Genomic DNA, 27,909 nt, shown 5'->3' on the forward strand with positions numbered 1-27,909 from the left:
TATACAGGACTCTGGAATTTGCCTGCTGAAGTTGAATGAATTTTAAGTAAGCTTTAGTTCTCATTCTTTGTATGATTTAAATTATCACAAACGGAACATGGATTTTTAATGAAGGAGACAATCTGAGGGAAGTAGACTGAGTTTGTGCACAGTGGGTTGTAGTTTGGCCTAGTAAGGTGGACTAAGTACTTAAGGAGATCCTGTTGCACTTCATATCAATTAGATGTTAGATCCCTGTCAGTTTATTCAACTTACTTAGCAAGAACAGTTACAAAGGTCAATATAAATTTAGCATCTTGAGAGATGAGGCTGAGTTGATCCATCCAGGACAGATGGTGTTCATTCTAGTGATGCTTCCTATGAAATGTATATTCTGTTTTAATGGGTTACTGTATGTAAGCAAGGGTCACAGAAGGGAATTGTACCAAGAAGGAAGATGTCCTCTCCACTGCCTTATTCCCTCCTCTTCCTTCCCCAAGAAATAACTCAAATATTTGTAATGAGAGAGATATCTTTTGATTTAAAAAGCAATATTAAACAGTTTCATGTGAATACTGTTTTCGATCCCATATGTCCATGAAATTATATCCAGTTGGAATGTAGGAGGTGTCTTGATGAACTTGCTATTAAAACAGGAAAAAAGTTTGATTTTAATTGTTATTGTGTAGTGAGTTCCTGGGATTTTTGTTTTTGTAAGATACCAGTTCACATTCCCAAGCCTGGTCCCATTATATATAGTGGGAATGCACATAAAGCACTCAGATTTGAAACTGAAGGGCTTTTATTGGAAGTGACTGAGTCAGTTACCCAGAACACCCTTATTCTAAGTACTGTGTATTCACAGTAAGTACTTACCACTAGTGGTAATGATATTCACTGTCCTAACATGGCAGTATAGGAATATTTTTGAATGCAGGTATTGGTAAATGGCTTGATACATTTAACATTAAAAAATTCTACATGTATACTTCTAAGACAAACTGGCACAGGAGATTTCTTGTCAGATGCTTCCTACGCCACTTAACTCCAATGAACCATAGCTGATCACACACCATGTAGTACAGCAGTGTTATTTGTGCTTGCTGTAAAGTAGAGCTGAGTAGGTGTAACTGCTAGATTTTCCTTCATCTTGATGGTTAAGGATACCTGAAGATTTCTTGCCAAGAAAGACAGATGATGAGTATTTGTTTCTTTAAGATTCTCTAGCCTGCTCACTGAATGAAAGGAAAGTCACGTAGATGAGGGAGAGCTTGGAGCTATGTAATTTGAACCTCAGCAAAAGAAATATGTGGGTAGAATGAACTTTAAAACTTCGTGTGTAGCGGGATGATGAACTAGATATGATGGTTCGGTTAGTACTGTAAACTCTATCTGCCTGCAGGCTGCTCCTGCCACCGAGATGCTTTTTCCTTGAATATATGGGGTTTATTTTTCTGTTTGACAACTGAACGCTACCCAAATATTTGCAGACCTTGTTTTTGGGGTCTGTTTGCAATCTTGCTTGGGTGACAGGCAGGGGAAGGCAGTGGCAGGAATAAGGGAGAAAGGCTGCTTTCTCCATTAGGAGCAGGCTGTAACAGCATGAGACCACTGTACCTGGTTTGATCATTAGTTTAAGTGACTCAGTGACTAGTACAAAGCAAGATGACTTGACTGAGTGAGGAAGTAGGTTTTTTTGCTTAAGTAATACAGAAAACTAATTATGAAAATTATATATTGACTGTATGTCACAGATGTCACAAGCTGGCCAAATGCTTATTTCATTATTGGTGGTCATAATTGACCTGTGTTGTTACATAAAATTCCCATGCATTAGATGCGAGGTGTGGGTTTTTTTGGATGGATGAATTTTAAATGACAGTATTACATAAATGTGGTAGTCTTCTAGAGGGATGAGAATATAACAAAAGTTATGAGCACTGTTTTGGGAGAAGAAAATGAGTGAATCTGGATTCAAGTTCCAAACCTTTCTGTTTTGGATGAGATGAATGCATGAGACCTGCTTTCCACTAACATGGTAACTATTTGCTTCTTGGTGTTTTGTTGTTGCTATAATTCTTTTGAAGTTACTTCAACAGCAGGAAAATAGAGCTGTTGCAAATACAAGGCCTGCCCACTAGCGTGGAGACTACTACATTTTACTTATAAGTATTTATAAGATGGTGTATTACAATTCATCAACATCATTTTATGGAAATCACTTACAGAAACTTGTCATCTTGAAAAGTTTGTGGGATGTCACTTGGTCCATTTCTATGGACTTTTACAGGTTTTTTGTTCCTCAGTGTCAAACACCTGAGAGTACCCAATAATTTCAAAATGTCTTTCTTCATTTCTCCTTGTTAAGAATGTCTTGTGTCTTGGCAGTTTGTGTTTATTTTATTTACTAGCTATTGAAAATAGGTTTGCTCCTTGAATAGTTAATGCACAAAATTTTTCTGTTGATTTCTTCTTTTTTTTATTGTTTTTCTTTATTATTTGATAAAGCTGAAACTGAATAGAATTCTCCAGCATTGGTCTGGTATGTTCTCCTTGTTAGACAGAATCAAATCGTACCCTTATTTTCATGGCTTAGTAAATACTGGTTAGAGTAAAGGTTTCAAAACTTCTGTTTATCTACAAGTGTGTACATTGGCATGAGCCTTCTTAAATCTCCTATCAGTCTAGGTTAATGTTTTCATGTTGATTCATTAGTTTCTCTTACTTCTTTTTTTATCTTTTGATGACTGGTAGGCTCCGAACTGAAAAGTGATGTATTTAGCACAGAAAACACATTGTTAAATTGACCAACACTTGACTTGAGTGTGCTCAGTATACCCATAAGTATACACTCTGTGTGTGTGTACATACACACACTCGTATACACATCAGCATAGCTGTCGTGAAGTGCTTGAAGAGTGATTTCCTTGTTTAGTGAGCTTGAGCACAAAAGGTTTAGGTTTCATAATGCTCCGACTTTCTCTGAGACCAACCAGTTCTCATGTGTAGCTTGCGATTTTTTTCTTTTTTTTTCTTTTTCCCCTTCCCAATTTTGGGAGCAAAATTCCCGTGTGTGTTTTACATGAATGACCTAAATAATTTATATCCTTCTGAAAATCCCATCATAGCTTAATTAAAAAATAGCTCATGCTATTTTAAATGCTTAGTGTTACTGTGAATGTTTCATACATGAGCAGGTGTTTTGGGAGATGATAGGCAATTCAGTAGAAAAGAAATTTGTGCACAATCCATGCACAAATAAAATGCATAATTGAAACTTGTCAGAATTGAAAGGAATAGTTAAATTTCAGTAGGAAATAGAACTTTAATAAATGTCACTTGGTGTTGACTTTATTTTTTATCCTGTAAGCAGCAAGGAATTTAAACTTCATCTTTTTTGGAGGATGAATGAATTCTCTTCTGAAGTACCATGCATAACAAATTAATAAAAAACTGTTTCATGACTCAATAGTGTGTATTTATATTAATATTCCACATAGTGCTCTTCTTCAGTAGAGATGCCATTGATTTCAGGTGTGTTCTGTGACTTACTTTTTTAATGCAAAATGGGTAGTTACGAGAGGAAGAGAAAAAAGGAGTTGAGGAGGCTGCGAGAGGTTGTGAGGAGCAATCCTTTATGACAGCAGTAGTTTTTTGTGGCTGAATTAAGGTGTTCAAAGCCGTAGAGTCAGAGCTGTGGTGAGTTGTCCTGACATAGTTGGGGAAAAATGAATACACAGTTTTTTCTGTGCCTGCAGAAACACAGTGCAATGGTTGCTCTGCCACACGAGATGTGTGCAGGTACAGATAATGCTTCCGTGCACAGAGTCTACCCTTTTTCTTAAGGGGCCGCTGTAATTGTAAGTAATATCAATCTCCCTTTGTTATAATGACTCTAACGGTGTGCAAATAAAGATTATTCCAAATGCAGACAGTGTAAAGCTCTTTAAGGTTGAGAAATCTTTCACTGACGTTCAGTTGAGTTCCCCTTTGCTTCACTTCCCTTCCTGGCAGCCTACTTAGAAACAAGGTAACACTAAGCAGCTGATTTAGGGAAGCAAAAACAGGGTTACTCAGAGAACATCCGTTTTTTGTCTCCCTCTTAAATACAGCTTGGTTAGTTAGGATGCAGCATTGCTCTACTCTTGCTACAGACGTTGGTAGGAGCTTTCTTAATGTCCTTTCACCAAGGTGTTCAGACTACAGGTCAAGGATGAGACCACTTCTTTTAAATGTGTAAGGATGTGATATCGTATGCTGAGGGGCAGGGCTAGCTAACCTCTCTTGGCATCTCCAGGAAACTTCCCAGCTCTGCTTGGGGAGCTGCACACAGAAAAGGAAACAGTTACTCCTCCACGGTGAGTAACCCTGTCTTCTCCTTGTTCACCTTTCGACTGTTGTCTCTTAATCTCTTATGTCAAAATAGGTTGATGCAGCCCTTGATCTAGTCCTTAACATGGCACGGCGTTTTTTTGCAATTAGAAGAATTTCCTCTGCAATTGTTTCAGTGGAGTGATGCTAAAAGTTATTTGTTTCTGAAAAGCTGTATCTGATTACTGAACTGTACTTATATACTGAGGAATATGTATACACAGACTTGAGTAAAGTGCTCTGTAAAATGTCTGGAAGTTGAAAAACATGGTGCATTAATTTTTCTCAAATAAAGACTCTTTAGTTTTTGTACTGTGACAAATAAGGGAATGAATTCTTCAAAGTTCTGTTTAATTGGGATTTCTGTTCCAGCTGTAATTTTGGATACTCTTTGTTCATAAGTTTTCTTGGCAGTTTGTGTTGAAAACTGTTGATACAGAATGAAGCACAGTATTATTTATACATTGCATGAAGTATTGTCCTGAGAGTCTTGCTATCAGTATTGACTGAAGTTAAGAAAAACATTTCATGCCTCTTCCTTTTGTGTGTCCAAAGTAAAACACTTACAGTTTTCTCTGGCTCGGTGGCTGACACTTACAATGCTGAATATTACTAGCGTGGATCTTAGTTTGTGGGCCAGCTATAAAACTTTGTTGCATTTTGAACATAATATTTTTATCCTGTTAGTAGCCTTGTTGAAATAAATGGTTCTGCCTGTGGAGTAATGTCATGGTGAGTGTAAGGACTATACCAGGCTAGTTCTTGATTACTGGATGCTATGTGTTGAGTTGTTACTCCTGGTTTGCTGAAGTGTAGAGAGAGCTTGGAGTGTTGTTTTTCCTTTGTTTTAAATGTTAGAGATTTGGTTCGGAACTTGGCTAGCTGGCAAAGAACAGTTGAATGTGTTTTGCTGGGAGTGGGAAAGAAGCGCAAAGATTTGTAATCTTTCTGTAGACTACCTGAGGAAAACTGGGAAATTGCACTTTAATTTTCCTTGCCTCATAGGTAGGAAAGCCTTATGTGAACTTAATTTGTGTATTTATTTCAGGGGAGACTGTTTAAGCATAAAAATACATTAAAATACTGTAGAAAAAAATTACTATGAGCTCATTTACCTATCAACATATCCAGCATACTGTACCAGAAAAAAAAGTAATTGCTTAATGTCTAGCTGCCTGAGATTGTTGGACTTACCTGTTACCTTCTGTGTTCTAAGAATTAATAGTATTTGGGGGGAAGGTTCACGCCTCTTTTTTTTTTTTTTTTTTTTTTTTTCTTTCTTCTTCTCCCCCCCAGATGTTAATTGCAGAAATATCCCCTCTCTGTATCTTCCCAACTGGAAAGATCTGATCTTGGAGAAATACATAGCAAACACTTTCAAAGTCAATCATGTAGATGATTCTAAAAAAATCAAGTGTGTGAGACCATAAAAACTTTATTAATTTATTCAGGACCAAAGTACAGGATTGATATTGGATATTTTGGAAATTGTATTAGTGGCCAAGTTGTACCTTAAGCACCTAAGCCAGTGCTGAGTTTTGGGGTGAAAAAGAAGAGGGAAGACTTTTGGAATGGCTTATTTTCAAGTTAACCTAGCACTACCAGAATTACAACAAGGAAAATTAAATTAAGACTTCAGTTCTTGATATCTAAATCAATTAGGAAAAAGACATTTCAGTTTGACATTTTTTCATGCAGATGTGACTGTTGCAAGGGTTGTGAAGTCAGTTTACCTAATTTTTGGCGGCAAGGTTTTTTCCTTCATCTAATCAACACAATAATTGTAGTGCTCATGTTTTAATGTGTTCACTTTTACAGGAGAAACATGACCCTTATTTCTGGTTCTGACAGACAGAAGTTTGCCATGCCTGAAATCTTAAAGTTTATTTTAGTATCTCGTGGTGCATGCTCAGATATAGAATCTATAGTGTTTTCTGATATGTTATTTAGCATTTGTAATAGGAGTAGATTCACATTGCTTCACTTAGCTTTGTTTGTTCTGTTTATACTGTCAATGCAATTTTATGTGAAGATGATTTGTATAGGGATTACTTGCTGCTACTATTTGTTTACATAATACACTGGTGTGTTTTGTCCTTGAAAGCTTGAATTTGTCTACCTTAATGTTTTAGGGGGTGAGATAGTAGGTTTAAAAAAACCAAAACAAAACAAAAAAAACAACCGAAAACATAACAACCAAAACAAACAAAAAAAGCCACACAAAAAACCCCAAGTGTATGTTCTTATGTCTTTTAAATTCATTGGCATGTGATACCTGAATCTGTATTTTTTTGCATGGTTACATAAAAGCAAATCCACAAAGACTAAGAATTCACTTTTAAAAAAATATTTTGGATAGATAAGTTTGACCTAAATCCTGGAAGAAGCATGGCTTTATTTTTCAGTATGGTTATTAATAGTGAACTTCATATAGCAATAAGTAGGACTTCTGTACATAATGAGTACATTTCTTTGCTCTATAAAGAAAGGACCAAAGTCAGAAAAGCTTCATCAGCTTGTCAGGAAAGGATTCTGCCTCAGCAGTCAAATTCTCCTTTCCTTTCTAGACTAAGACGACTAGGAGCCACACTTGTTTTGATGAGTGTATTTATAGGTTTGACAATGAGTCCAAATCTCTGGCTATTTAACAGAACTGATGAGGTTCTGTTAAATGAGAAATCAAGATTCTGGGTTCAAGGTGATGTCCTTATGGTGTACTTGTCTCTGACAAACAGTCGGACCCATAGGTATGGTTGATTTATAAATATTAGAACTGAGGCATATACTATTAGTAAATGCAAACATCTTTGGCGCTACTGGCATGAAATTAACTTCTTTAAAATGAATTAAATGTCAATGAAATTCACATAGTCAATGATTTCCATAATGTGTAGTAATACTTGATTTGTTTACATGCAGGGTCCCAAGTATGGTGTCTTTGGAAGAGACAAAACTGTACACTGGTGTTGAATACGGTAAGTAGATCCTAATTCTGTTCAGACAGGTTTTAAGTGTTGTTTTCATTCTTTTTTTTTTCTGCTGTAAAAACAGTAGGTTCTTTTTGAGACCATAATTTTGATTCTTCTCTTTATATTAAATGGGCTTTTTTGGCCAGCACAAATTCTTGCGTACACACCGTTTCATCTTCAGCGATGGTATACAAGATACAAATCTGCTGCAGTAATATGGCTGGGAATGGGAGCTCAGGTCCAACCCCCTGGTCAGAATGGTTGGCCCATGTACTTCCGCACAGATGAGAGGTGCAGGAAGGAACACCCGTCACCCAAGGACTGCACTTGAGAGGCAGAAGGAATCAAGGCACAACCTGCTAAAGGCTGTGACAGCTCCATTAGAAGAAAACTATTTTTCAGGCTTTGTGTGTATTCTTCACCATCTTCCAAGTGAAGGTGGGCTATTTAAATGAGGAACTGAGGAACACGGTAACTGCTTATCGCACTGTTAAATGGTTTTAGGTGCTTTAATACTTCTAAAATCTGGTCCATTAGCTTGCAAGTGGTGAGTTTGTAGCCATATAATGTATAATAAAGAATGGGCATTTATTTAGTGGTCTTTTGCAGCAGTTAAGATTTTTCTGGTTTAAAAATTTCCAAGGAGACTCGTTGTATCATTGATCCTTCTTTCTTCGGCATTTTTCGTTGTTTAGATTGGGAATGTCTGTTCCCCTCCGTGTATTGAAGGGGAATAAGTCCCCAGTCTTTTACTGGCTTGATCACCTGATACGTAAAATCTGTATTCTATTGACTTTCTTTTTTACTCTGTTTAATGTGTTACTCAATTTTCATATGCTAAATAATCTGCCTCAATCTGTGGTTAGAAGTGAAGCCAGCTGCCAAGGCAGATAAAGAAGGCTATGTACCTATAAAAAACATACTGTTGACTTGATAAACAAAAGAAGGCCCTATGAGAGTGGTGACCCTAGATATAACAAGGTGGTTATTTTTTATGATAGTCCATACTGCCATTTCTGAATAGTCTGCTCTGGCTTTCCACTGGTTTACTTATCTATAAATTGCTTTTTATGCTATTGTATAATAAATGTTTAATTTTTTTTGTAGATTTATCAAGAGAGAATTATCGAGAAACAATTGCAAGGGTTACAAGGAAATTGCTGCGTAAGTTTAACCGCTCCTCTATCTTTTAAGTATAATTTTATGGATGAGAAACTTGTTTCGTTTACTTAGCCTATAATTTGTAAATTTAAGCTTTGTAGAAATAAAATAAATATTGTTAATTTATAAAGCTCTTTTCCTGTCCGATAATAAATTATTTTTCTTCCAATTGCAGGCTATATACTTGATAATTCAGAAGATGATACCAAGTCTTTATTTCTAATAATAAAGGTATACTTATAATTTGTCATATGTAAGACAAGATTACTTCTTTTGCAAAATAATCACTCTTTGTCATCTTTTTCTTTCTACAGATTATTAGTGACGTTTTACAGTTCCAAGGGTCTCACAAGCATGAGTTTGATTCACGATGGAAGAGCTTTAATCTAGTGAAAAAATCAATGGAGAACAGGGTCAGTGATTTTTTTTGTAAAGATTAGGTGAGGGATGGAAATAGTTCCTAATGTTCAGAAAGACTTTTTTCGTATTTCAATTACTGTTTAATCAGCTTTCATAGTTTTGAAATCTAATTCGTTGGTAAGAATATTGTTTTGCAGTGCTTTTGTACCTTTAGTTGGAAATCTTACGAGTAAATAGCTTAGCATTTCTGAATTGTAGTAACCCTCGGTTTGCATATATCCTTGGACCGAAGTCTGAGATTTGGCATGATGCTCCATTTTGGGCCTTGTTAACTGAGAAATTTCTGCGACCAGAGCTTCCTTTTGCTTGCAGAGTAATAGGCAAATGAAAAACTTTACCAGGGCAAAAAAATCAAGGTTGTCTGCCAAAAAAAAATTCTATGTGAAATTTGCCTGTTTCTAGAAGAAAAAGAGTGCATGGGGAATTCAGTCAGTGCAAATTGCTAATCTGAATACTGAAATCTAAACCCAATTATGTATTTGTTTACAGCTTCAAGGAAAGAAACAGCATATCAGAGCTTTGCTGATAGACAGAGTTATGTTGCAGCATGAGGTAATGCTTTCACTTAAATCTTCACTAACTACTTTACTTGAAAAGCTGATTTGTTATGTTGTCATTTAGCAAAAGATGCAGTAATCCTGCACTAGTGTTTCTCTTGCATGTGTGAAATGTAAACACAATCTGTCCTTTATTTGTGTTTTCTATACAATTTAGCTGAGAACACTAACGATGGAAGGCTGTGAATATAAAACTTCCCACCAGGAGATGATCAGAGATCTTTTGTGTTTGTCCACAAGTTCATATGGTCAGGTAAGGAACAACCCCTTTTAAACTGACATGTCTGGAGTTTTTTTTGTTGATCTCTTCAAGTTATGTTTTCAAGATCTTTGCTTTTCAATTTATTTCCATGGCAACATGAAATACTTACTTCATTTGCATTAGTTGCCAATTTTGGCATAGTTTTTGCTTTAAGCCCCTTCTTTGTCAAATAACTGGGTGGAGAGGCTGCCAACTTAGGTTACAAATTTTAAATTTTTTGAGGGACTTAACTCTAGGCTTCTAAAAACAATAATTCAATAAAAAATTTTAATAAAAATATACCAGGTTGAGGTTTTTAGATGTGATGATGTGATTCATGACACTATTTGGAATGCTAAGTCTGCTTTTAGGAAGTAGCTATGATGGCATCCTAGTTCTTAAAAATATACAAAACAGGTGTGCTGATAGTTGGATTCTGAACTCTTTGCCTGGTGGGAGCTCTCTGTGTGTGTATAAATTCAGATCCATCTACGATGTCTACAGGCTCTTTAGAGTTCTCCTAACTGCATCTGTTATTCTAGCTGTTTGCATTTCAAATTATCTTAAAAACCACAGTGACTGTTTTTGGCAACATAAAGAATTTTCTTTAACTTTGTAGCTGTTCTCAAGTAAATGCTAGAAACAAGAAGTAGGTTTTTATAAACAATGGTGAGCAAGGGTGAGGGGAAGCATGCTATTTACAACCTTCTACAAATAATTTTGTTTCTGTGCACAGATATATCATGTAAATTCTATGCATAAGTAACTGAAATGGATAAGGATGTTATTTTTGTATAGTATGTTTTTGGTTCAAAAGACTTTCCAGTAATGTCTCTCTTCCCGCAGGTCAGAAGTAAAGCTCAGCAAGCATTCTTCACAGCTCTGGGAACGTACAATTTTTGTTGCAGAGATATCATTCCCTTGGTTTTGGAGTTCTTGCGTCCAGACCGGCAAGATGTCACTCAAAAGCAATTTAAAGTACTGTCTCGTTAACTTTGTTTCATGTCTGTCTTTTGAAAGTGCTTTTATAAGAGAATTTTTAATGGTGAAAATGGGATTTGCTTGTTTATCAGCATGACGGATATTTTCATGGCACATAGCTTATGCATGACTAGTGGAAGAAATTATTTGGATTAGATCAGTTGTCAAGAGAAATTTTGTGTTTATATATGTTCCTCATTTCATTGTGTGTTCAGGTATTACACAAATTTGTGTTAACACCTATTTTTAAATTAAGTGAGAAGCTATAGTCCAAGGTGGTAGAACTCATTAAGCAGTTCTGTCAGCTATAGCAGTATAAGAAAATAGCATGAACTGGACAAAAAGTTGATCACCCAGAAAAGTTACACTAAATCAGGTGGATTTTGTATTGAAGTGGTGGGTACTTGCTGATGCTGTCAGGCCTGGAAATGGTGCTGATGCAGCGATGCCAGGATGCAATCTATCTGTCCAGGTGTTTGACAGCATCATGCTCCCTTCCTTCCTCTGCACCCCTCTCAGTCTTCCTGGCCACAGAGGCAGGTTGGACTCTTGTATGGTCAGAACAGCAGCTATGGCTTATTGTCCTGCTCCAGCTGCCTGATAGGTACTTTCAGACAGCATGTGATTACATTGTTTGCGTATCTTATTATCCCTTTTCTTGTTTCTTGATTATTATTTTTTTTTTCTGCCATCCTTGTACCTCCTTTTCTGCATCCCTGTCTCCTCCCAGATAAGCAACCCATGCCTAGTCACTTTTTCCCGATTGGTCCCAGTTTTGCTACACTTACAGCATTTGCTGCCGTACCTGAATTTGGTATTTCTGATACCGTTACCAGGCAGTCTTAGCCTATATGATATTACTGATGTGGTTACCTAGGCACTGTTGTTCTTGTAAGACTCCGCTCTCCAAAAGGTCCCCAAGACTTCCTTCCAATTGCCTGTGAAATTTGGCCATTTCTCACATAACTCCCACTTAATCACCTGTGAAATTCCGCCACCCTTTATTTTACTGTGTAACTCTTGTCAGCTTCTCACACAATCACCTGTCACGTTCACCGTGCCGTGTCCACATCCTGCTCAGTCGGCATCATTTCAGGTGCCTACTTAACAGCATTGTGATTTGCTTACAGCCCAAACATGAATAAGTTCTCGGAAGGGCCAGGTGTGGTACTTGACATTGAGTAAGCTCCTTTATAATGTAATTCAGAAATCAGTCAGCCATTCTGTGGATAAATTAATTGGCAGGGCTTCCAATCTCATTAAAACAGTTCTTTAGAATGAAGAGGATTCTGTGTGAAAAATCCTCAGTATTTTGACAATGGGGCCGTGTAGCTGAATGTTTATGGTACATTTTAATGATTTGGTAATGTGAAGATTAATTTTTATTCTGTGTGGGTGCATGCTTATGTAAGTAGAGATCACTTATATGTGAACAATGCTTTAACTTTTTAAAATTACATCTTCCATTTTGCAGGGTGCCTTATATTGTCTTCTTGGAAATCACAGTGGAGTGTGTTTGGCAAATCTTCACGATTGGGATTGTATTGCACAGACGTGGCCAGCGATTGTTTCTTCTGGGCTTAGCAAAGCTATGTCCTTGGAAAAACCATCCATAGTTAGACTCTTTGATGACCTAGCAGAAAAAATCCATAGGCAGTATGAAACAATTGGATTGGATTTTGCAGTAAGTGTCAGATTGCTTGTTAATGTTAATGTCTTGGATTCTGAGAGCATTTGATTACATAAATGCTTGAGACTCATCTATTATTTGAGTTAGTGTTGTGATGTTTTGATTTCTGTTACAGAGGAATGTAAACATGTATTCTTGAGGCTGAAGTAATGGAGCTTCCTGTAATACTATTGGAATTTGTAACTTTTTGTTAACCTCTAAGGAAGCCTGTTACAGAAAGGAAGTTTAAGTTGCCTTGCGGTGTTAATTATATGGGTCATGCTGATCAGGCGTGAAGATGTGTTTTGGTAGGACAGCGTCATCACATTAACATTGTCAGCATTTGTCGTGTTGTCCCACTGTGCTAACATGCAGCACTCATTACACAACTGCCTTTTGCCTAATCAGTGGGATAAATGGCACGGTACTTAGTTTAAAGAATGAATGCAAATTAATAGAACTCTCTTATAGACAACTTTTACGCTTTAATGAAGTATTAAAGTTTGTATTTACCTTTATCTTAAAATAGAATAAAACATTTACTTGGAGAAATAACTCTACTGTGTGAACACAAAAGCTGTCTCCCCTACTTCTTCATGGGCTTGTCTATGTGGACAGGAAATTCTGCACTCTTCATATGATTCTGAACTCTCCTTATTTAAAAACAGAAACAATCAAACATAAAAACTTCTAAGTTGCTGCTAAGTCCTGAATCTCTGCATTCTCTGTCAATAGGTTCCAGAGAAATGTGTTGAGATAGCTGTTACACTGCAAAAATCAAAACACCCAAGTTCAAACTTCACAGGTCTTCGTTCAGAAGAAATTCAGTTAGGAATTCAGCGACAGAAAGAAAAGAATGCTGAGGCTCTGCGGTAAGTTGAACTTCCATTAACACGAGTTTGCGCTGCTTCATATTTACTGTACATTAAATGTAATAATCCGAATTTGCTAAACTGAATCTTTAAGCTCGTCAAATTCAGAATGTCCAAGGATCATTGTAGTCTGTCTTCTCTCCTGACTTGGCAGCCTCTTTCCTCCACGCTCATATTTCCTTCCTTCCTCCTCCTCTTCTTTGTCCTTCCAGCTTGTGCTGCATTTACTGCATTGCCTTCACCCACCTTACGTTGAGGAACTTTTATTCTGTTTTTAAATGGTTCTCAGTAGCGTCTGGTTGATTATTCCCTCTTTCTCCCTCAGAAACTATGAAAATTTGGTTAACATGCTGCTGGACTGTGTGGAACAAAGAAATCTGTAAGTCTCCCTTTCTGAGCATGAGAATTTTTTTTAGGGGGTGGATTGGAGGTGGCTACATGAATAAATATCAATTGCATCAAGAAGTGCAGTTAGCGTGACCAGAATTGAGTAATGTTTTTTCACCCTTGAGTTAGTTGTCCAAAAGCAGTTTGTCAGTAGCTGTCTTGCATAAAGTGGATTGTGGCTAGCTTCTTGGAGAGTTTTTGCAAAGGTATCTGCAAGAATTGAATTTCTGGAGGTCCTCATGCATTTGCATATGGATTCTGCTTGCCCAAACAGGAAGATGAAGGCCAATGTAGGGGAATCTTGCATTACTGTCTCCTAGATAAAGACGTGAATGAGTCTTGAATTTATTTTCATTGGGAGTTTGATTTGTTAATATAAGGTATCATCACATATTGGAGTTTAGCTTTGTTATTAATTAGGTTAACCTGTTATTTTTTTAATATTTGTTTGTTGGGGGGAAAAAGCTCTGGTTCTGTCTGCATAATACTAACATCAGAATAGATTTTAATTGGTAGCATAGTATTTGTGTTTAAAAACTTTAAAAGAATACCCCTATAGGTCTGTATTTTACATTGAAATGCCAAGATCAAAAAGACACCATTAACTGAGTATGCTTGATTGCACTTGTGTGTTCCCAGAACATTGGAGGTTTCCCTAAATGACAGTTAAGCTCATTGACTATAGCAGTGGCATAGAACATTACTTAAATTAGTCCAAACATATTTACATAATCCATATAATCATTTCTGTGCAAGAGCGGTACATGCAACTTGGCTACTTACTGTCTGTTTTGAATATTTATTTTATTTTTCTAGTCCCTGGAAGTTCGAGCACATAAGTATTGGTTTTCTGTCTCTGCTCCTGAGGGATGATAGGATACTGCCTGTCCGTGCCATAAAATTTTTTGTGCAGTGTCTCAACCATGATGCAATTGTAGTTCGTAAGGTAAAAACAACATAATTATATCTTTTTGTTTTGCAACTAGTTAGATTTTAGATCAGATGTTTGTGGTGTCTTGCTGTGATAAAGCACAAAAATTGGAGTGTACATCCATTCTCACTCTTCCAGCCATGCATGGGTACAAAAGTTCCTAATCCAAGAAGGTGACAGTCTTGGCATGCTGTAGCCATGACACATGACGTAAAGTCTGTAAATTGAGAAAATGTGGAACGTACCTATTCATTCTTACTTACTTCAGAATTTTGCAGGGTTTCTTCTGCAGATGTCTGGTTTTTCCATTTGCAGCTTATTAATTGAAGGGAGCCATCTATGTGTTATATTTGTACCTTTCATTCTGCTTGTCAGCTCAGTGAGGCTTGAAACCAACAGCCGCCACCTTTTCTTCCTGAAAATGATTAGTGGGGAAGTTTTTGTGGGCTGTAAAGGTCACACTTAAGCCATGCCCTGTATCCCCTGAAATTAATGAGATTTACTTCTTTATGGGACGTATCAGCTGCTGGGGTGACGAAGTTCACTCTAATTTTCACTGTTTTTTTAGGGTGCTGAGTAGCTGGCTTAAAATGTGTCTGTAATGAGATGATTAGACACATCCTTCTGGAGTTAAGTGTATGGAATGGATACATTAATGCCCATTTCTTTCTTTTAGGTGGCCATCTCAGCTGTGGCTGGTATTCTTAAGCAGCTTAAGAGAACACACAAGAAAGTGCCCATCTGCCCTTACGAAATAAGTAGGTTTTATTTAATATAAGAAATGTCTTACTAACATTTATCCAAAAACTTTTTTAAAAGCATATTTTTCTAGTTAAATTAAACATAGAATCACAAGTTTTTCATTTCTCTCTGGTTGTTAATGTCCTAAGCAAACAAAATAGGTAATGTAATTGGTCATTTTTCAGTTTGTGGTTTGTTTTTTTTTTTAAAAAAAAAACAGTCTTATCGTTGCGAGTGTGTTTTAAGCTATTCATTTACTTGAAGTGAGTTAAAATTTCAGAGATATGGTCATTCTCCTTTCAGAAAGCCTTCTAATTTGTGAGAATAATTTGTATATCTCCTTTTTATTCTTTTTTTAAGCATTTCAAGTGGCACATTTGTATAAATTACTAAAGGAATCTCTTCTATTAGTGTTACTTTTAATCTCCTAGGGCAAATCTCTGTACAGATTTAATTGGGAGGAGGGAGACATAAAAGCTTTTTAGAATCTTTTATTAAAAGTAAGTCGTAACATTTGCTGGGACTGTTAATGAACAAGTTTCATAGAGTATGAATTCCTGTTTAACCAGGTGGAAACCCTAAGCCTTCCAGCATTCAGGCTGGTGACAGACCAGATAACCAGTGGCTGCACTATGACAGTCAGAGTTTGCCAAAGACTAAGGAAGCTTGGGAGTCGTGTTGCTTTGTGGAGAAAACACACTGGGGATATTATACCTGGCCTCAGTGAGTATCATTAAGCATTAAGATAGAATTGTGAGAGTCGGCAGAAAAAATCCTGTGGGAAATTAAGTGATGTTTGTTAGGTTTAATTTTTTTAATTGAAACAAAAAAATATAATTTACTTTGTCCTTCATGCTCCTTGCTTGTTTTGCCACTGCTGGGTGGTTTTTGTGGATTGTTGTTGTTGTGTTTTTTATTTATTTATTTTCTACCTGCTTCTCTTTGGGTTTTGTGGGTACTATAGGCACATATTTCATATGGCTATTTAACTGCCGGTTTTAAAATGAAGTATGCATTTTTGAAAATTATATAGTTGCAAAATATGCAGTATTCTATCACTAATAATTCTGGTTTGCTTGCTCTAGCAAAACCTTTATAATAATAGACTTAATTTTTTTGTTAATAAATTTTCTTTTAAGTTTTGCTCTTTTGGAGTTGATGATAAATCCTATTTAATATAGAGAATATAGAAAATTATCATAAGCTTTATTTTACTTTGAAACGTGTTACTTTTTTTTTTTTTTTTAAATATTCAGAACTATGACAGTTTATGCTCCAGTTGAGCATCAACCAAAGCTTGGGCGAAGGAGAGATGAGCTGACAGAGGTAAGGGCTTCAGCGTGTTTCAGTTTTGTGGGTTTTTTTAATACTCCTCCTCCTCCTGTCTTTTTTCCTTCTTGATTACTGTGGAGATCAAATTCCCTTCTCTCTTTTAACCTAAGTATTGCTTGGCATTTAAAGATTGCTTACACAAAATTGTGTGGAAACAGATTTGTTTTGCTTGATTGCAAACCAAGATGGAGATTGAACTCAACTATGTAGTTTCATGGCAGCGTGGATATAATCGTGTTTTTAACAAGCACTAAGTGATAACTATTCTGAAACCTAGATCCCCACAAGACAATTTTAATCATATTTTTCTACTTCATTTTCATACTTACTGTGTTAGCATGCAAGAAGAAATTATTATTTTAATGTATTGCAGCTTCTCTGTCAGCGATCATGGAATAATTGTATTAATGAGCACTTTCTTGTTCCCTTTCAATTCTTTATCAGAGTTTAGAACGAGGTAATTAATGACAGTGGGAAAGACCACTTCGTAGGGGTTGTGCTAGTGAAAGGAAAGACAATCCAAAGTCATTAATTAAAATAAAAATCAGAAGTCTTGCAAAACATTACCCAATATTCGCTATAAAATGAGGGGGGGAATGGTTAACCCAGGCATGATTTTTGCCAAAAATAGAATTAAAATGAAAAATGGGACTTGGAAAGATTGGGATATCACTGTGACAATCAAGCACCTCAAAGCTAATCCTTTTTTTTTTTTTTTCTGTTACAGGCAGAACAAATTATATACGATCACTTTTCGGATCCCAAGTTTATTGAGCAGTTAATAAAATTTTTGTCCTTAGAAGACAGAAAAGGAAAAGACAAATTTAATCCTCGCAGATTTTGCCTCTTCAAGGTAATTAGAGTTCAATAACTAAATTGCTTCCATTTTGCAGATAATTATCAAAGTGTGGAAAAGCCACATGCTACTTGGTTTATATCCCACGGTTGCAAAATGTTGATTTTTAAAGGTATGCTGCTATGATTATTCTTATTAATCCTCTCTTCTGATTAACTACTTAGGAAAACATATTTAGAGTAATATAAAAGTATGTAGGAAACTTGTATATAATTCTGTTACAAAAGCAAAGTAATTTCACTTTCTGCATATTCAAATCTCAAACGCTTCACGATCTTGCGTTCTTATGAAGACAGTGGTTTAGACAGATAATTACTGAAGACACTTTCACATCTTGTTTTACAGGGCCTATTCAGAAACTTCGATGATGCCTTCTTGCCAGTTCTTCAGCCCCATTTAGAACAACTTGTAGCAGACTCCCATGAAAGCACCCAGAGATGTGTAGCTGAAATCATAGCCGGCTTAATAAGAGGTTCTAAACACTGGACATTTGAGAAGGTGCTGAAGTAGTATTTTTTGAGTGATTCATGGAAGTTAAGGAATAAGTTTGAATTATTAAACAAATTAAAAGTATGAAGTTGAGGGCTTTTAATGTGTCACCTATGTCCAAGAAAGGACCGGAAAATGTTGCAACACTTAGTGTTTCGTTGCCAACTTTGAGCATAATTCATAGCTTGGTTTGGTGCCTATATAATACTAGGTGTTAGTAAAATGCTTCAAGATTAAAACTACGAAAGGTTTGCTGGTAAGGAGATAGCAAAGCTGACATGGTTTGTAATTTCCAATTGGAATAAGTGTTTATGTCCACCTCAGACTATTACATCTTTATTTAGTCTAGACCTAGCTATCTAATGTTGAAAAATAGTTCTGGGAGAATCAGTTCCTTAATAAAAAATAAATTTTAAAATCTGTGGTGGGGTGGGGAAAGTCTTTGTGTTGTACAAGACTGCTATTCTACCAAAAGCGAAGTGTTTGCAGTCTCTGATACAATTGTACTTAAATCACCATGAAAATGGTGCATACGTAGTCCACAGTATTTCTAAAGACCTTGTAAACAAAATTAAAATAATTCCTGAAATCTTACTTGTGATAGTATTTATTTCTTTTATAAATATTGTACTATAGCTGCTTCTGGAATCAGTATTGTTTTTTCATGATTTGAAAAGATGGAAGGATTTGGGTTCACAGAGGTTGGATGGCCATTTTGTCCTTAAATAGACAAATCTTGTCTTTTGCCTTTTTGCTGAGCAGGTGGAAAAACTTTGGAAGCTTCTCTGTCCATTGCTTCGAACAGCTTTATCCAACATTACAGTGGAAACGTATAATGATTGGGGCACATGCATAGCAACCTCCTGTGTAAGTACCCCATTTTTAGTCTTGTAAAGCTATATCCAGATGTCCAAGTTTTACGGATAATATGTAAATAAGAGCTTTATGAACAGAGTTATTTGGGTGTATTTTATCAGCTAAAACTGAGAACTGTAAATACAGTATAAAAGTAACATCCATTTAAAATCTCATAGCTTTTTTGGAAATTGTGTTCTCTTCCCTTTGCAGACAAATATAACATTTTAGAAAGGAAATAAAGCCTTAGTTTTCTTTTTAAGTATTTTAGAAGAGCTGTATAAGGTTAGTGGGTGATGTTAATGTGTATGCTTGCTCTGTGTTCAATTTTTGTGTGAATTTTTGAACTCAAATTACACATTTATTCTTGCTTTAAAAGTGTGCAACTTAGCATTATGCAGTGAAAGCTAAGTCTTGAGTTATCTTCTAACATACAGTAAGATTTCTATACACTGTGGTGGACTGGGAGTTGTCGTGTCTGAGAAGCAGGGCAAACGATGGGCCACAAATATCTTGGATCAGTAATTCTTTGAAATCACCCAGCAAAATTCAGCATAGTTTGTCAGCCAGAACCCTGGCAATTAATTAGCAAAATTCAGACATGATTATTCATGTATGTCAAAAACGAAGCTAAAATTCCTTCTATTCTTATCATTGTATTTACCAAATAATCAAAGCTGTGTGTAGTTTCATTGGGTTTTCCTCCTATTGAGGTTCATTATTTAACTTTGCACTTGCTTAATAGAATAAACCCAAGGGATGCAAAGAAAATCTCTATCAAAACTTTCCTTGTTTATACATTATTTACATTTTTAAAATCCCCAATTTGCTTATATCTCTGATACCTGTTTATTTTCAGGAGAGCAGAGATCCTAGGAAACTGCACTGGTTATTTGAATTGCTGTTGGAATCTCCATTGAGTGGTGAAGGAGGATCATTTGTAGATGCATGGTAAAATTAATTTTAACTTTTATTGTGGCTGAATAAAGAAGGAAATCAAGCATGGATAAAATGTATTGAGAGCATATTGTGCCAGCTGGCTTGTGGAAGCAGGGAACAAAAGTGCTCCTTTCCAGTTAGCTTTCCCCACACAATGGCAGTTTCTTCATTATTATTTTTTTAATGTAATTAAATCTAGTTAACGGAATGTGAAGGTTTGGAACTGGTATAGCAGCATTACTGTTGTTTCATTCTGTAATTTTAACCCATCTTTGCATGCAGTTCACACAAAGACACTTTTATGCATTGACACACACAAAACATTCCAAAACAAGGCTTGGAGGGGACTGGGGAAGGGAGGAACAATTTTGTATGACTAAAGGTAAGCTGTTCTGATTCCTAGCCGACTTTATGTGCTGCAAGGTGGCCTTGCACAGCAAGAATGGAGAGTACCGGAGCTGTTGCATAGACTGCTGAAGTACTTGGAACCTAAACTCACGCAGGTTTACAAAAACGTCCGAGAGAGAATAGGAAGGTCAGTGTTCTCTTCTGCAGTTCTTGGGGTTTTTTTTCTCTTCGTTTTATTTGGGTAATTGAGTATCTAAATAATTACACTGAAATGGTGACTGCTTATCTTTGTGCATTAATACTGGTAATAGAAATTAGATAAATTATTGTTAACAGACTTGCTTCAGATGACTTCTCTATTTTTGTCTTTTATTGTATATGGCCTGTTATGTTTACTTATGATATCTCTAAAGCTTTTAAAAAAAACCCCAACAAACAAACACACCCACCCCCCAAAAAAAAAACAACCAACCAAGAAAAAAAATCAAAACCACAACACCACAACCCAAATTTACTGTGTTTAAGCCCTAATAAGCCATAAATATCCAGGGAATCCTTTAGAGAGCGTTTTAGTGACTTAAAAACTAGTGCAGATCTGTTTGGAGGAGAGAGGGGTTATAGCTTAGTGATTGTCTAATCCCGCTTGATTCAAATATCTACAGAGAGGGTATTTGAAAAACATTTTTTTTTTAAATAACTTTGAAGTGAAGATAAGAGGAAATTTTCTATAACTACTAAACTTCAAAGTTCAACAAATTGATCTCGGATCACTTTTAGTTATGTCCTCTAGACAGCAGTCATGCTAACTGTATGTTCTTGCTTTCTTTGCTTTTTCAGTGTTTTGACCTACATATTCATGATAGATGTTTCCTTGCCAAATACTGCTGCAACTAAATCTCCTCGTGTCCATGAATTTACTACCCGGATACTTGAAAATCTTAAACCCCTCATGGAAGCAGATGAAGAAATTCAGAATCATGTTATGGAAGAGAATGGAGTTGGTGAACAAGATGAGCGAACTCAGGGCATTAAACTCTTGAAAACTAGTGAGTTACTTAATGAGGTTAAGAAATGGGGGGTATTTTAGGACATGATGATTGAGGTCTGCAAATCATACAGTTGCAATACACAATGTCACCTCTCAGATCTGTGCTGCAACAGGGTATCTGCTGTTTCAGGGTTGAGGTTTATGAAGTCACCTTTACAGGGTCAAAGTACCAGTATAGGTCCACTCTGATGTGTGAAAATCTCCCAGGCGAGTCTTGCAATAAATTTGACCTATAATTTGTTTTGGTATTATTATTATTTTTTATCTTCTTAATCGGTGATCATTTCTCTTTACAAAAACAGTTCTGAAGTGGTTGATGGCAAGTGCGGGACGGTCCTTCTCTACAGCTGTCACAGAGCAACTCCAGCTTTTACCCTTATTTTTCAAGGTATATGCTTTAATTACTGCTTTATTAGTCACGTTTGATTAAAAAGGGCTTCTATATATAAAGCAAAGTTATAAGGGACTTCTTAAATAAAAAAGAAAACCAATAATGGTCATAAAAAACATGCATACTGAGGAGGCCCAAATGGGATTTTTTTATGCTTATGTATCTTTACAGCTGGTAATCTAGCCTGTTAAATGGTTTCCTGACAATAATGACTTGTAGGTGAATGCCCTGTACATGTGTAATTTGGGGGGAAAAAGTGTTTAATTCATGGGGGGAAAAAGCATTTAATTCATGAATGAGTGTATGTTGTTTCTGTTCTGATACTTACCTTTAGTTGTTTTCTTTTGTGCCGTAATTATAGAATTCTTTCTAAATGGTGGTACTTCTCTTGTTTTTCCTGGCACCTCTAATCCTTGTATTCTTTTATGAAGCTGGATTATTCAGTGCTACATATCTGAAATAATACATATTTGCATGCTCCAAAGCATGTGTCTTACTTTATATAAACATCAGTCAGTTATCCAACAATAATGGTTTACTTATGTGAAAGTGAACTTGAAATACTGATACAGCTTTCTCTCAGTTTTGGACCTATATCTAAAATATTAAATTAATTAGATTTGTTACCAAAATAATTGCAATGTGGAACCAAAGTCTTAGCGGCACCCATTTAATCCTCCTTAAGAGCTTCAGACTAGCTCTTACATAAGTTTAGATAAGTAGTATATGGTGCAAGGAACAAGGATCTCATGATTCTATTCACGTTTTGCCACAGCTTATTGCTGAGAATATTTTAGTATTATATTGATTGTTTTTGCTAGTTAACTTAATCTTTCAGCATTATATTGATTGTATTTTTCCTAGATAACTTCCCTTTCATGAGATTGAACTAGAAGGTTTCAGGATTTTGCTGTTAGCAATGCTTATTTACTAACACTAGCCTTTTTTCCCCCCCCTCTGATCTTATTCTATAGATTGCACCGGTAGAAAATGACAATAGCTATGATGAGCTCAAAAGAGATGCTAAGATGTGTTTATCATTAATGTCTCAGGGTTTGCTGTATCCTCAGCAAGTGCCTTTGGTACTTCAGGTGCTAAAACAAGTGAGTACAGTCTAAATAGCTTAAAGCTTCTTGTTATCAGATGCACTCTGTGCTTTTTCTTTTTTTTTTAAAGATTATGCAATAGTGGTGATTTGAAGAGAATCAAATACTGATTTTCTTAGAGGTGAAAGGAAAGAGTTCATTACAAGTGTTTTAAAACATTCTTAGAAACAGTAAATGTATTTTGTTTTGTTTCCTAGTTCCCAACATTTAAACAACTTGTATCTTGATAAGAAATTGAGCAGTATTTTAATAAATTAAAACTGAGTTCAGTAGTAGATCAGTTTAAGCCACACATGTCTCCTCATGAACATGACAAATCAAAATCCAGTTTCAAAATGAGTTGCCATATAAAGAACTGCCCTTGAATCTCTGCCTTTTTATAGTTCTATAGTATATTTATCAACTGCTGCAGCTTTCTGAAAAACAAATGAAAATGCAGTCTTGAATTGAATGGTTCATCCTGTATACAGTTTGTCATGCAAGAAATGCATTTTTTTCTCTAGTAATTCGAGACTGATCTACACTAGTAAAATTACCTATTGGTAATGTTGGTGTAAGTTGTACACACAGTCAAAATAGTAACTGCAGTGTTGCAAGCCAGGCTGCACCCATGCCTGATGGTTTCAATAATTTGGGCTTCTATAAGCACGTGGAGATAAAAGTCAAGGAACTTGAAAAAACTTTGCTTTCCAAATTTGCAGCTGGTAATCTAGCCTGTTAAATGGTTTCCTGACGATAATGACTTGTAGGTGAATGCCCTGTACATGTGTAGAATATATATACACTCAAGCAGAACTGAATTTCTGGTTTATTTCTGTCTGCCTTATGACTGATGTCGGAAATCAATCAAAAGGAGAAACTTGCCTACTTTGTCTTTTACAATATTAGGTATCTGTTAAGTAATTAGGTCTCTGTTAAATAACAGTATGCTTTGGAAGTTAAGGCTGTAATAAATTATTATTTAAATAATAATTGTGTGCTTTGGAAATTGAAGAGTGTATGAAACAAAAATATCTGAATAAGGGAAGTTATTTGCAACTATCCCCAAAAGCTTTTTCTTAAATATTGTTAGCTTTACGTCAGGTAGCTGCTTTCCTTCACATTCTTCCTTTCTCATACTCATTATTTATTTTTACTTGTAGACAGCAAGAAGCAATTCTTGGCATGCTAGGTATACCATATTAACCTACCTCCAGACCATGGTGTTCTACAATCTGTTTATCTTTCTCAACAATGAAGAAGCAGTCAATGACATTAGATGGCTGGTTATAAAACTCCTGGAAGATGAACAGCTTGAGGCAAGTAATACCTTTTCTGGAATGCTTTGTTTCACATGACTGCTTTCTTGCCCTTGTCAAGTTTTATGAAAAAGCTACCGGTTGTAAATTAATACAGCATGTATTTCTAGCTTAGCATTCTTCCTATTTTGAAAATATAACTACCTTTTATAGGATTTATTTCTTTCATATTCCATTTTTTCTTTTAATATTCCATTCCGGGAAAACAGCTGTTTAGAAAATACTTCATTAGTGATTTTTAAAAGTTCCATTGTTCCTACTTTTTCATCAGAATGGAACATTGCTTGTTTTGTTCTTAGTTTAAGTACAGCTGAAATAAGGATATTATCATTTACTGTAAGTATTAGCATGGATGTTGGTAGAAAATTCGACTTCCAAGGTAAAATGCCTTCGTATGTGAAAACTGTACAAAACCACTATTTATTACTCTATAGGTCTGTTTCCTATTTAATCATACCAGCTTATTAATGACAAAAATACTTTTTTTTAATATATCCAGCTCACTGAAGAAGTATTTGTTTAGTTATAAGTAGATTTTCCGTAGTTTTGTGAAGGATGCATGCATAATTGGACAGAATTTGTCTAGCAGATGCTGTTTCTGATGATGTTACATGATTCAAAAAGATAACAGTTGTAAGCTTACTTGTCAGTCTGACAAGTTTTTGTATGTCTCTTGAGCTAGTGATACTTCAGTATATACAAATGGAGGCAAAATCCAAAATCTTGGCTGTGGTACATGCATGCTGTTGAAGATCCGTGTATGAATGCACAGTGTGCTCTTAGAAGTGCTATCAGGATCATAAGCTTGTTCGGGGGAATGCAAAAAAAACCCAAAAAAACGTGCCTGATGTGAATCATTGAGTCTTGTTTGTCAGGCTTCCAAAAGCTGGGGGGAAATCACGGAAGTATTTTATTCTGTATCACTAATTTACAGAACTGAAGGCTTGTATTAAATGATGTGAATTTAAGTATGTTTGATCATGTTCAAGCACAGTGAAGGATCTTTAGCATTAACCTCCAGTCTGTTCCATTTACCCCACGCCATCATTTTCACTGTTTTGTGTGCTGTTGGCAAGTATCAGTGAAATCCTTCTTTTGGGTGCTTGGGTGCTTTTTTTCTTTCTAGAAAAAACAAAGATGCTGGTTTAAGTCTTCATGAAGCTACATTTAAAACAGTAGTTATACCTGAGATGTGAAGCTTGCTTTTGTGAACAGTAACTTGGAAATAATTTGAATATACAAATTAAAATTTCTGGCTTAAAAGGTTTGACATTACAATCTCTGTAAGTGCATGTAATACTTAAAGAACAGCACTCGGACTACTCACCCAACCATGCCACTTGCAGTCTCCGGATGAGCTCTCATGTCTTTCATGTCACTATTTGCTATAGTGAGCTAGAAAGCAAAAGCTGGCAATCCAAAATAAGTTGTTTCCCACACCAGTCAGAACATTTACCTCATAATCTCATGTCATTTTGAAAAATACCTTTTATTCACTTGAATATAATGTATCTAGTTATTTTAAATGTACAAAAATTATTCTTCTGCACTGCAGAGATGCAAATCAAAAAAGCTTATCTATGTTCATAACCACTTATTATCATGTTGTTACCATGGAAGCTTTCGCTTTTCTTTGAAAAGTAACCTTGTTCTTTTTTGATAATAATTGGCAAGATGCAGTATCTTGCAGAGTAATTCCTATGTATTTTTTTAATGCTGGATTTTTAAGATGAGTGTGCTTTCAATAGAATCCCTAGCTTTAAATAGCACTTGGTGTCTTTACCCTGTGGAACTGACATTTTGGATCTTGGATTTAAAGATGCTTTTTTTTTTTTTGCTTATTTTGATACAAAGGTGCCAGAGCGAATGATTCTGCTCATATTGGTTTTTGCTTTAATATACAGTTTACTCTTCTAATATTGCTAGAATTCTCAAACTCCCTGGTGATTTCATGTTTTTTCATAAAATCATTGCAACAAACCTTGACAATGTCAGATGACTGAATGTCAAATAGCAGTGGGACTGCAATACAAAGTGAACGTGGGTCATAGGACAGTCTGTCTTCTATCGAATGCAAATTTCATGCATCCAACTTTAAGCATAGGTCTCAAGGATTGAAGAATACTGTACTTAAATGGTATTGTGGGAAATTCTCCTGAAAGTGAGAGGAGTCATGGAGCTGATGGAATACTATGAATGTAAGAGCTAATGTGACCCTGCAGCTGGTACAGGGAAAAAGTACACAGTCCTGAAAAATAATGTCTCTGTGTACAGCTGTATAACCACTGTTGAGTATCACGTCTAATTTGTATGTCATATAGCCAGTTGGAGAGAGCTGCAGGAATGATTTGAGTTTGGGAAAGCATGTTTTGTACTAAATAATTCTATTTACTCAGTCAGAAGTAGAAGAAAAGTGAAAATTACTGTATTCAGCTTGGAGTTACAGTTAAAGTGATCGCCTAGCTAATATGAAAGCACCTTTCTTACAGTTTTATCAGTGATAATTTGATCCAGGAAGCTATCTGGGTAGGTGCTTCATATGTTTATATTTTTATAAATCAGTATACTGAATACATCGTGCTCATGTCTTCATAAACATTTTTCATATTACACTGCAATATTGCAGAAATGGGAATATTTTCTCTTTGTGTAAGTAGCCCTTTGCAAGTACTGCACTTAGGTTTTATTGTGCTGTTGAGTGTTTTAGTTATGTTACTGTTACAGTTTTGTAGACCTTGGTCAGTCAATTCTGACCCAAAAAAAAAAAACAAACCATACTTGATTGGAAGAGTATTCCTCTGCTACTCTGCAGTTTTTGTATTCTCTAAGTCATTATGTGAGTATGATGATCTGTAAATTATTGTGTCAGGTGTTGTGATGAATGATTAGCTTGTTAATGTATGATTCTAAAGGCTTTGCTTCTAGGTGCTCCTTGCAGCAAAATGTTCCTTTTAGTTAGATTATTAATTTAGAAATGAAAGTGGTTTTAATACAGCGAATAGTGATGTAAATGAGTACAGTTCACTTGGGAGCTTGCTCACTTTACAGCCAAGCTTCTTTCTATTCTGGGTCTTGCATTAGCACGTCATGGTTCATTTAATAGCTTAGTTCTTAAGAGACTCACAAATTGCTGATAAACAATACTGGCAGACTTTCACTTCGTACTTCTTTATGCTGTTAACAAAGAAGATCTCGTTTGAATAATATGTTGTAGAAACTTAAATGGAATGAAGTGAAGTCTCAAGAGCTTATTGTTAACTTACTATGTTTAATTATTGCAGCAGTTGCAGCTATACTTATTGCTTTGTGGAGGTTCAGAACATTATGTTCAAGGATGTAATTTATTATAATCTGCTGCATTGGATTCAGAGCGTTGGTAGGTGTTTGTACTCCAGATAGTCAAATGTTCTGTTTACAGTTACGTGTAACAGTATGTACTTACCAAAAAATCTGGTGACTGCTGTCAGCGTTTCAGCAAGTTGATTTGGTTTTCAAGTTTGTAAATGTTGGGAGGTTTTTGTCAGCCTGCAATTATTGAAAGTGGAAGTGAGTTTTGGAGGGACTCCAATTTAAATATGGTCTTATAGTTCTGTAACTTTATGGTTTGGAAAAATTTGAGTAGGTGAGACAGATTAGTGAGACTGATTGGTTAATCACTTGCTTTTAAAAGCAAGTGATTGGGTTGTCTACTTGTAATCCACTAACAATGTGTTGTGGCTGTTGTAAAAGGAATGGAAATGGAGATCTACATTTTGAATGGTTTGGCAATTAGATGAAAATCTAGTTTAGTCTTGCTCTTTCTGGTTTCTGTGTTACCGAAGAGAAGAATATTTTTCCAACCTGGAATTCTGTTTTTTATTCGTGTAGTGAAAAGAACGGGTACTCAGGACAACAAAGTAAATAATGCTGGAGCGTTTTAGAACTGAATTGTTGACCATAAACCACTAAAGTTAGCTGTCATTGTTTAT

The 27,909-nt window shown here is 35.7% G+C and overlaps 1 protein-coding gene across 1 annotated transcript in view; it reads left to right on the top strand.

Annotated features, from left to right (window-relative positions):
- Nucleotides 1–27,909, top strand: part of PSME4 (proteasome (prosome, macropain) activator subunit 4) — a 61,351-nt gene that overhangs the window by 28,833 nt on the left and 4,609 nt on the right. The window contains exons 20-42 of the mRNA XM_009585023.1: nucleotides 7,270–7,325; nucleotides 8,427–8,483; nucleotides 8,656–8,711; nucleotides 8,795–8,893; nucleotides 9,390–9,452; nucleotides 9,615–9,710; nucleotides 10,545–10,676; nucleotides 12,154–12,363; nucleotides 13,084–13,220; nucleotides 13,546–13,599; nucleotides 14,424–14,553; nucleotides 15,215–15,296; nucleotides 15,849–16,002; nucleotides 16,536–16,605; nucleotides 17,339–17,464; nucleotides 17,813–17,965; nucleotides 18,719–18,823; nucleotides 19,671–19,762; nucleotides 20,154–20,285; nucleotides 20,936–21,144; nucleotides 21,449–21,534; nucleotides 22,512–22,640; nucleotides 23,786–23,941. Of these exons, the coding sequence (XP_009583318.1) occupies nucleotides 7,270–7,325; nucleotides 8,427–8,483; nucleotides 8,656–8,711; nucleotides 8,795–8,893; nucleotides 9,390–9,452; nucleotides 9,615–9,710; nucleotides 10,545–10,676; nucleotides 12,154–12,363; nucleotides 13,084–13,220; nucleotides 13,546–13,599; nucleotides 14,424–14,553; nucleotides 15,215–15,296; nucleotides 15,849–16,002; nucleotides 16,536–16,605; nucleotides 17,339–17,464; nucleotides 17,813–17,965; nucleotides 18,719–18,823; nucleotides 19,671–19,762; nucleotides 20,154–20,285; nucleotides 20,936–21,144; nucleotides 21,449–21,534; nucleotides 22,512–22,640; nucleotides 23,786–23,941 (2,584 nt within the window). The remainder of the gene's footprint in view (nucleotides 1–7,269; nucleotides 7,326–8,426; nucleotides 8,484–8,655; nucleotides 8,712–8,794; nucleotides 8,894–9,389; nucleotides 9,453–9,614; nucleotides 9,711–10,544; nucleotides 10,677–12,153; nucleotides 12,364–13,083; nucleotides 13,221–13,545; nucleotides 13,600–14,423; nucleotides 14,554–15,214; nucleotides 15,297–15,848; nucleotides 16,003–16,535; nucleotides 16,606–17,338; nucleotides 17,465–17,812; nucleotides 17,966–18,718; nucleotides 18,824–19,670; nucleotides 19,763–20,153; nucleotides 20,286–20,935; nucleotides 21,145–21,448; nucleotides 21,535–22,511; nucleotides 22,641–23,785; nucleotides 23,942–27,909) is intronic.

This window comes from Fulmarus glacialis, unplaced genomic scaffold, assembly GCF_000690835.1.
Source record: "Fulmarus glacialis isolate BGI_N327 unplaced genomic scaffold, ASM69083v1 scaffold13169, whole genome shotgun sequence".
In the NCBI taxonomy this organism is placed as follows: domain Eukaryota; kingdom Metazoa; phylum Chordata; class Aves; order Procellariiformes; family Procellariidae; genus Fulmarus; species Fulmarus glacialis.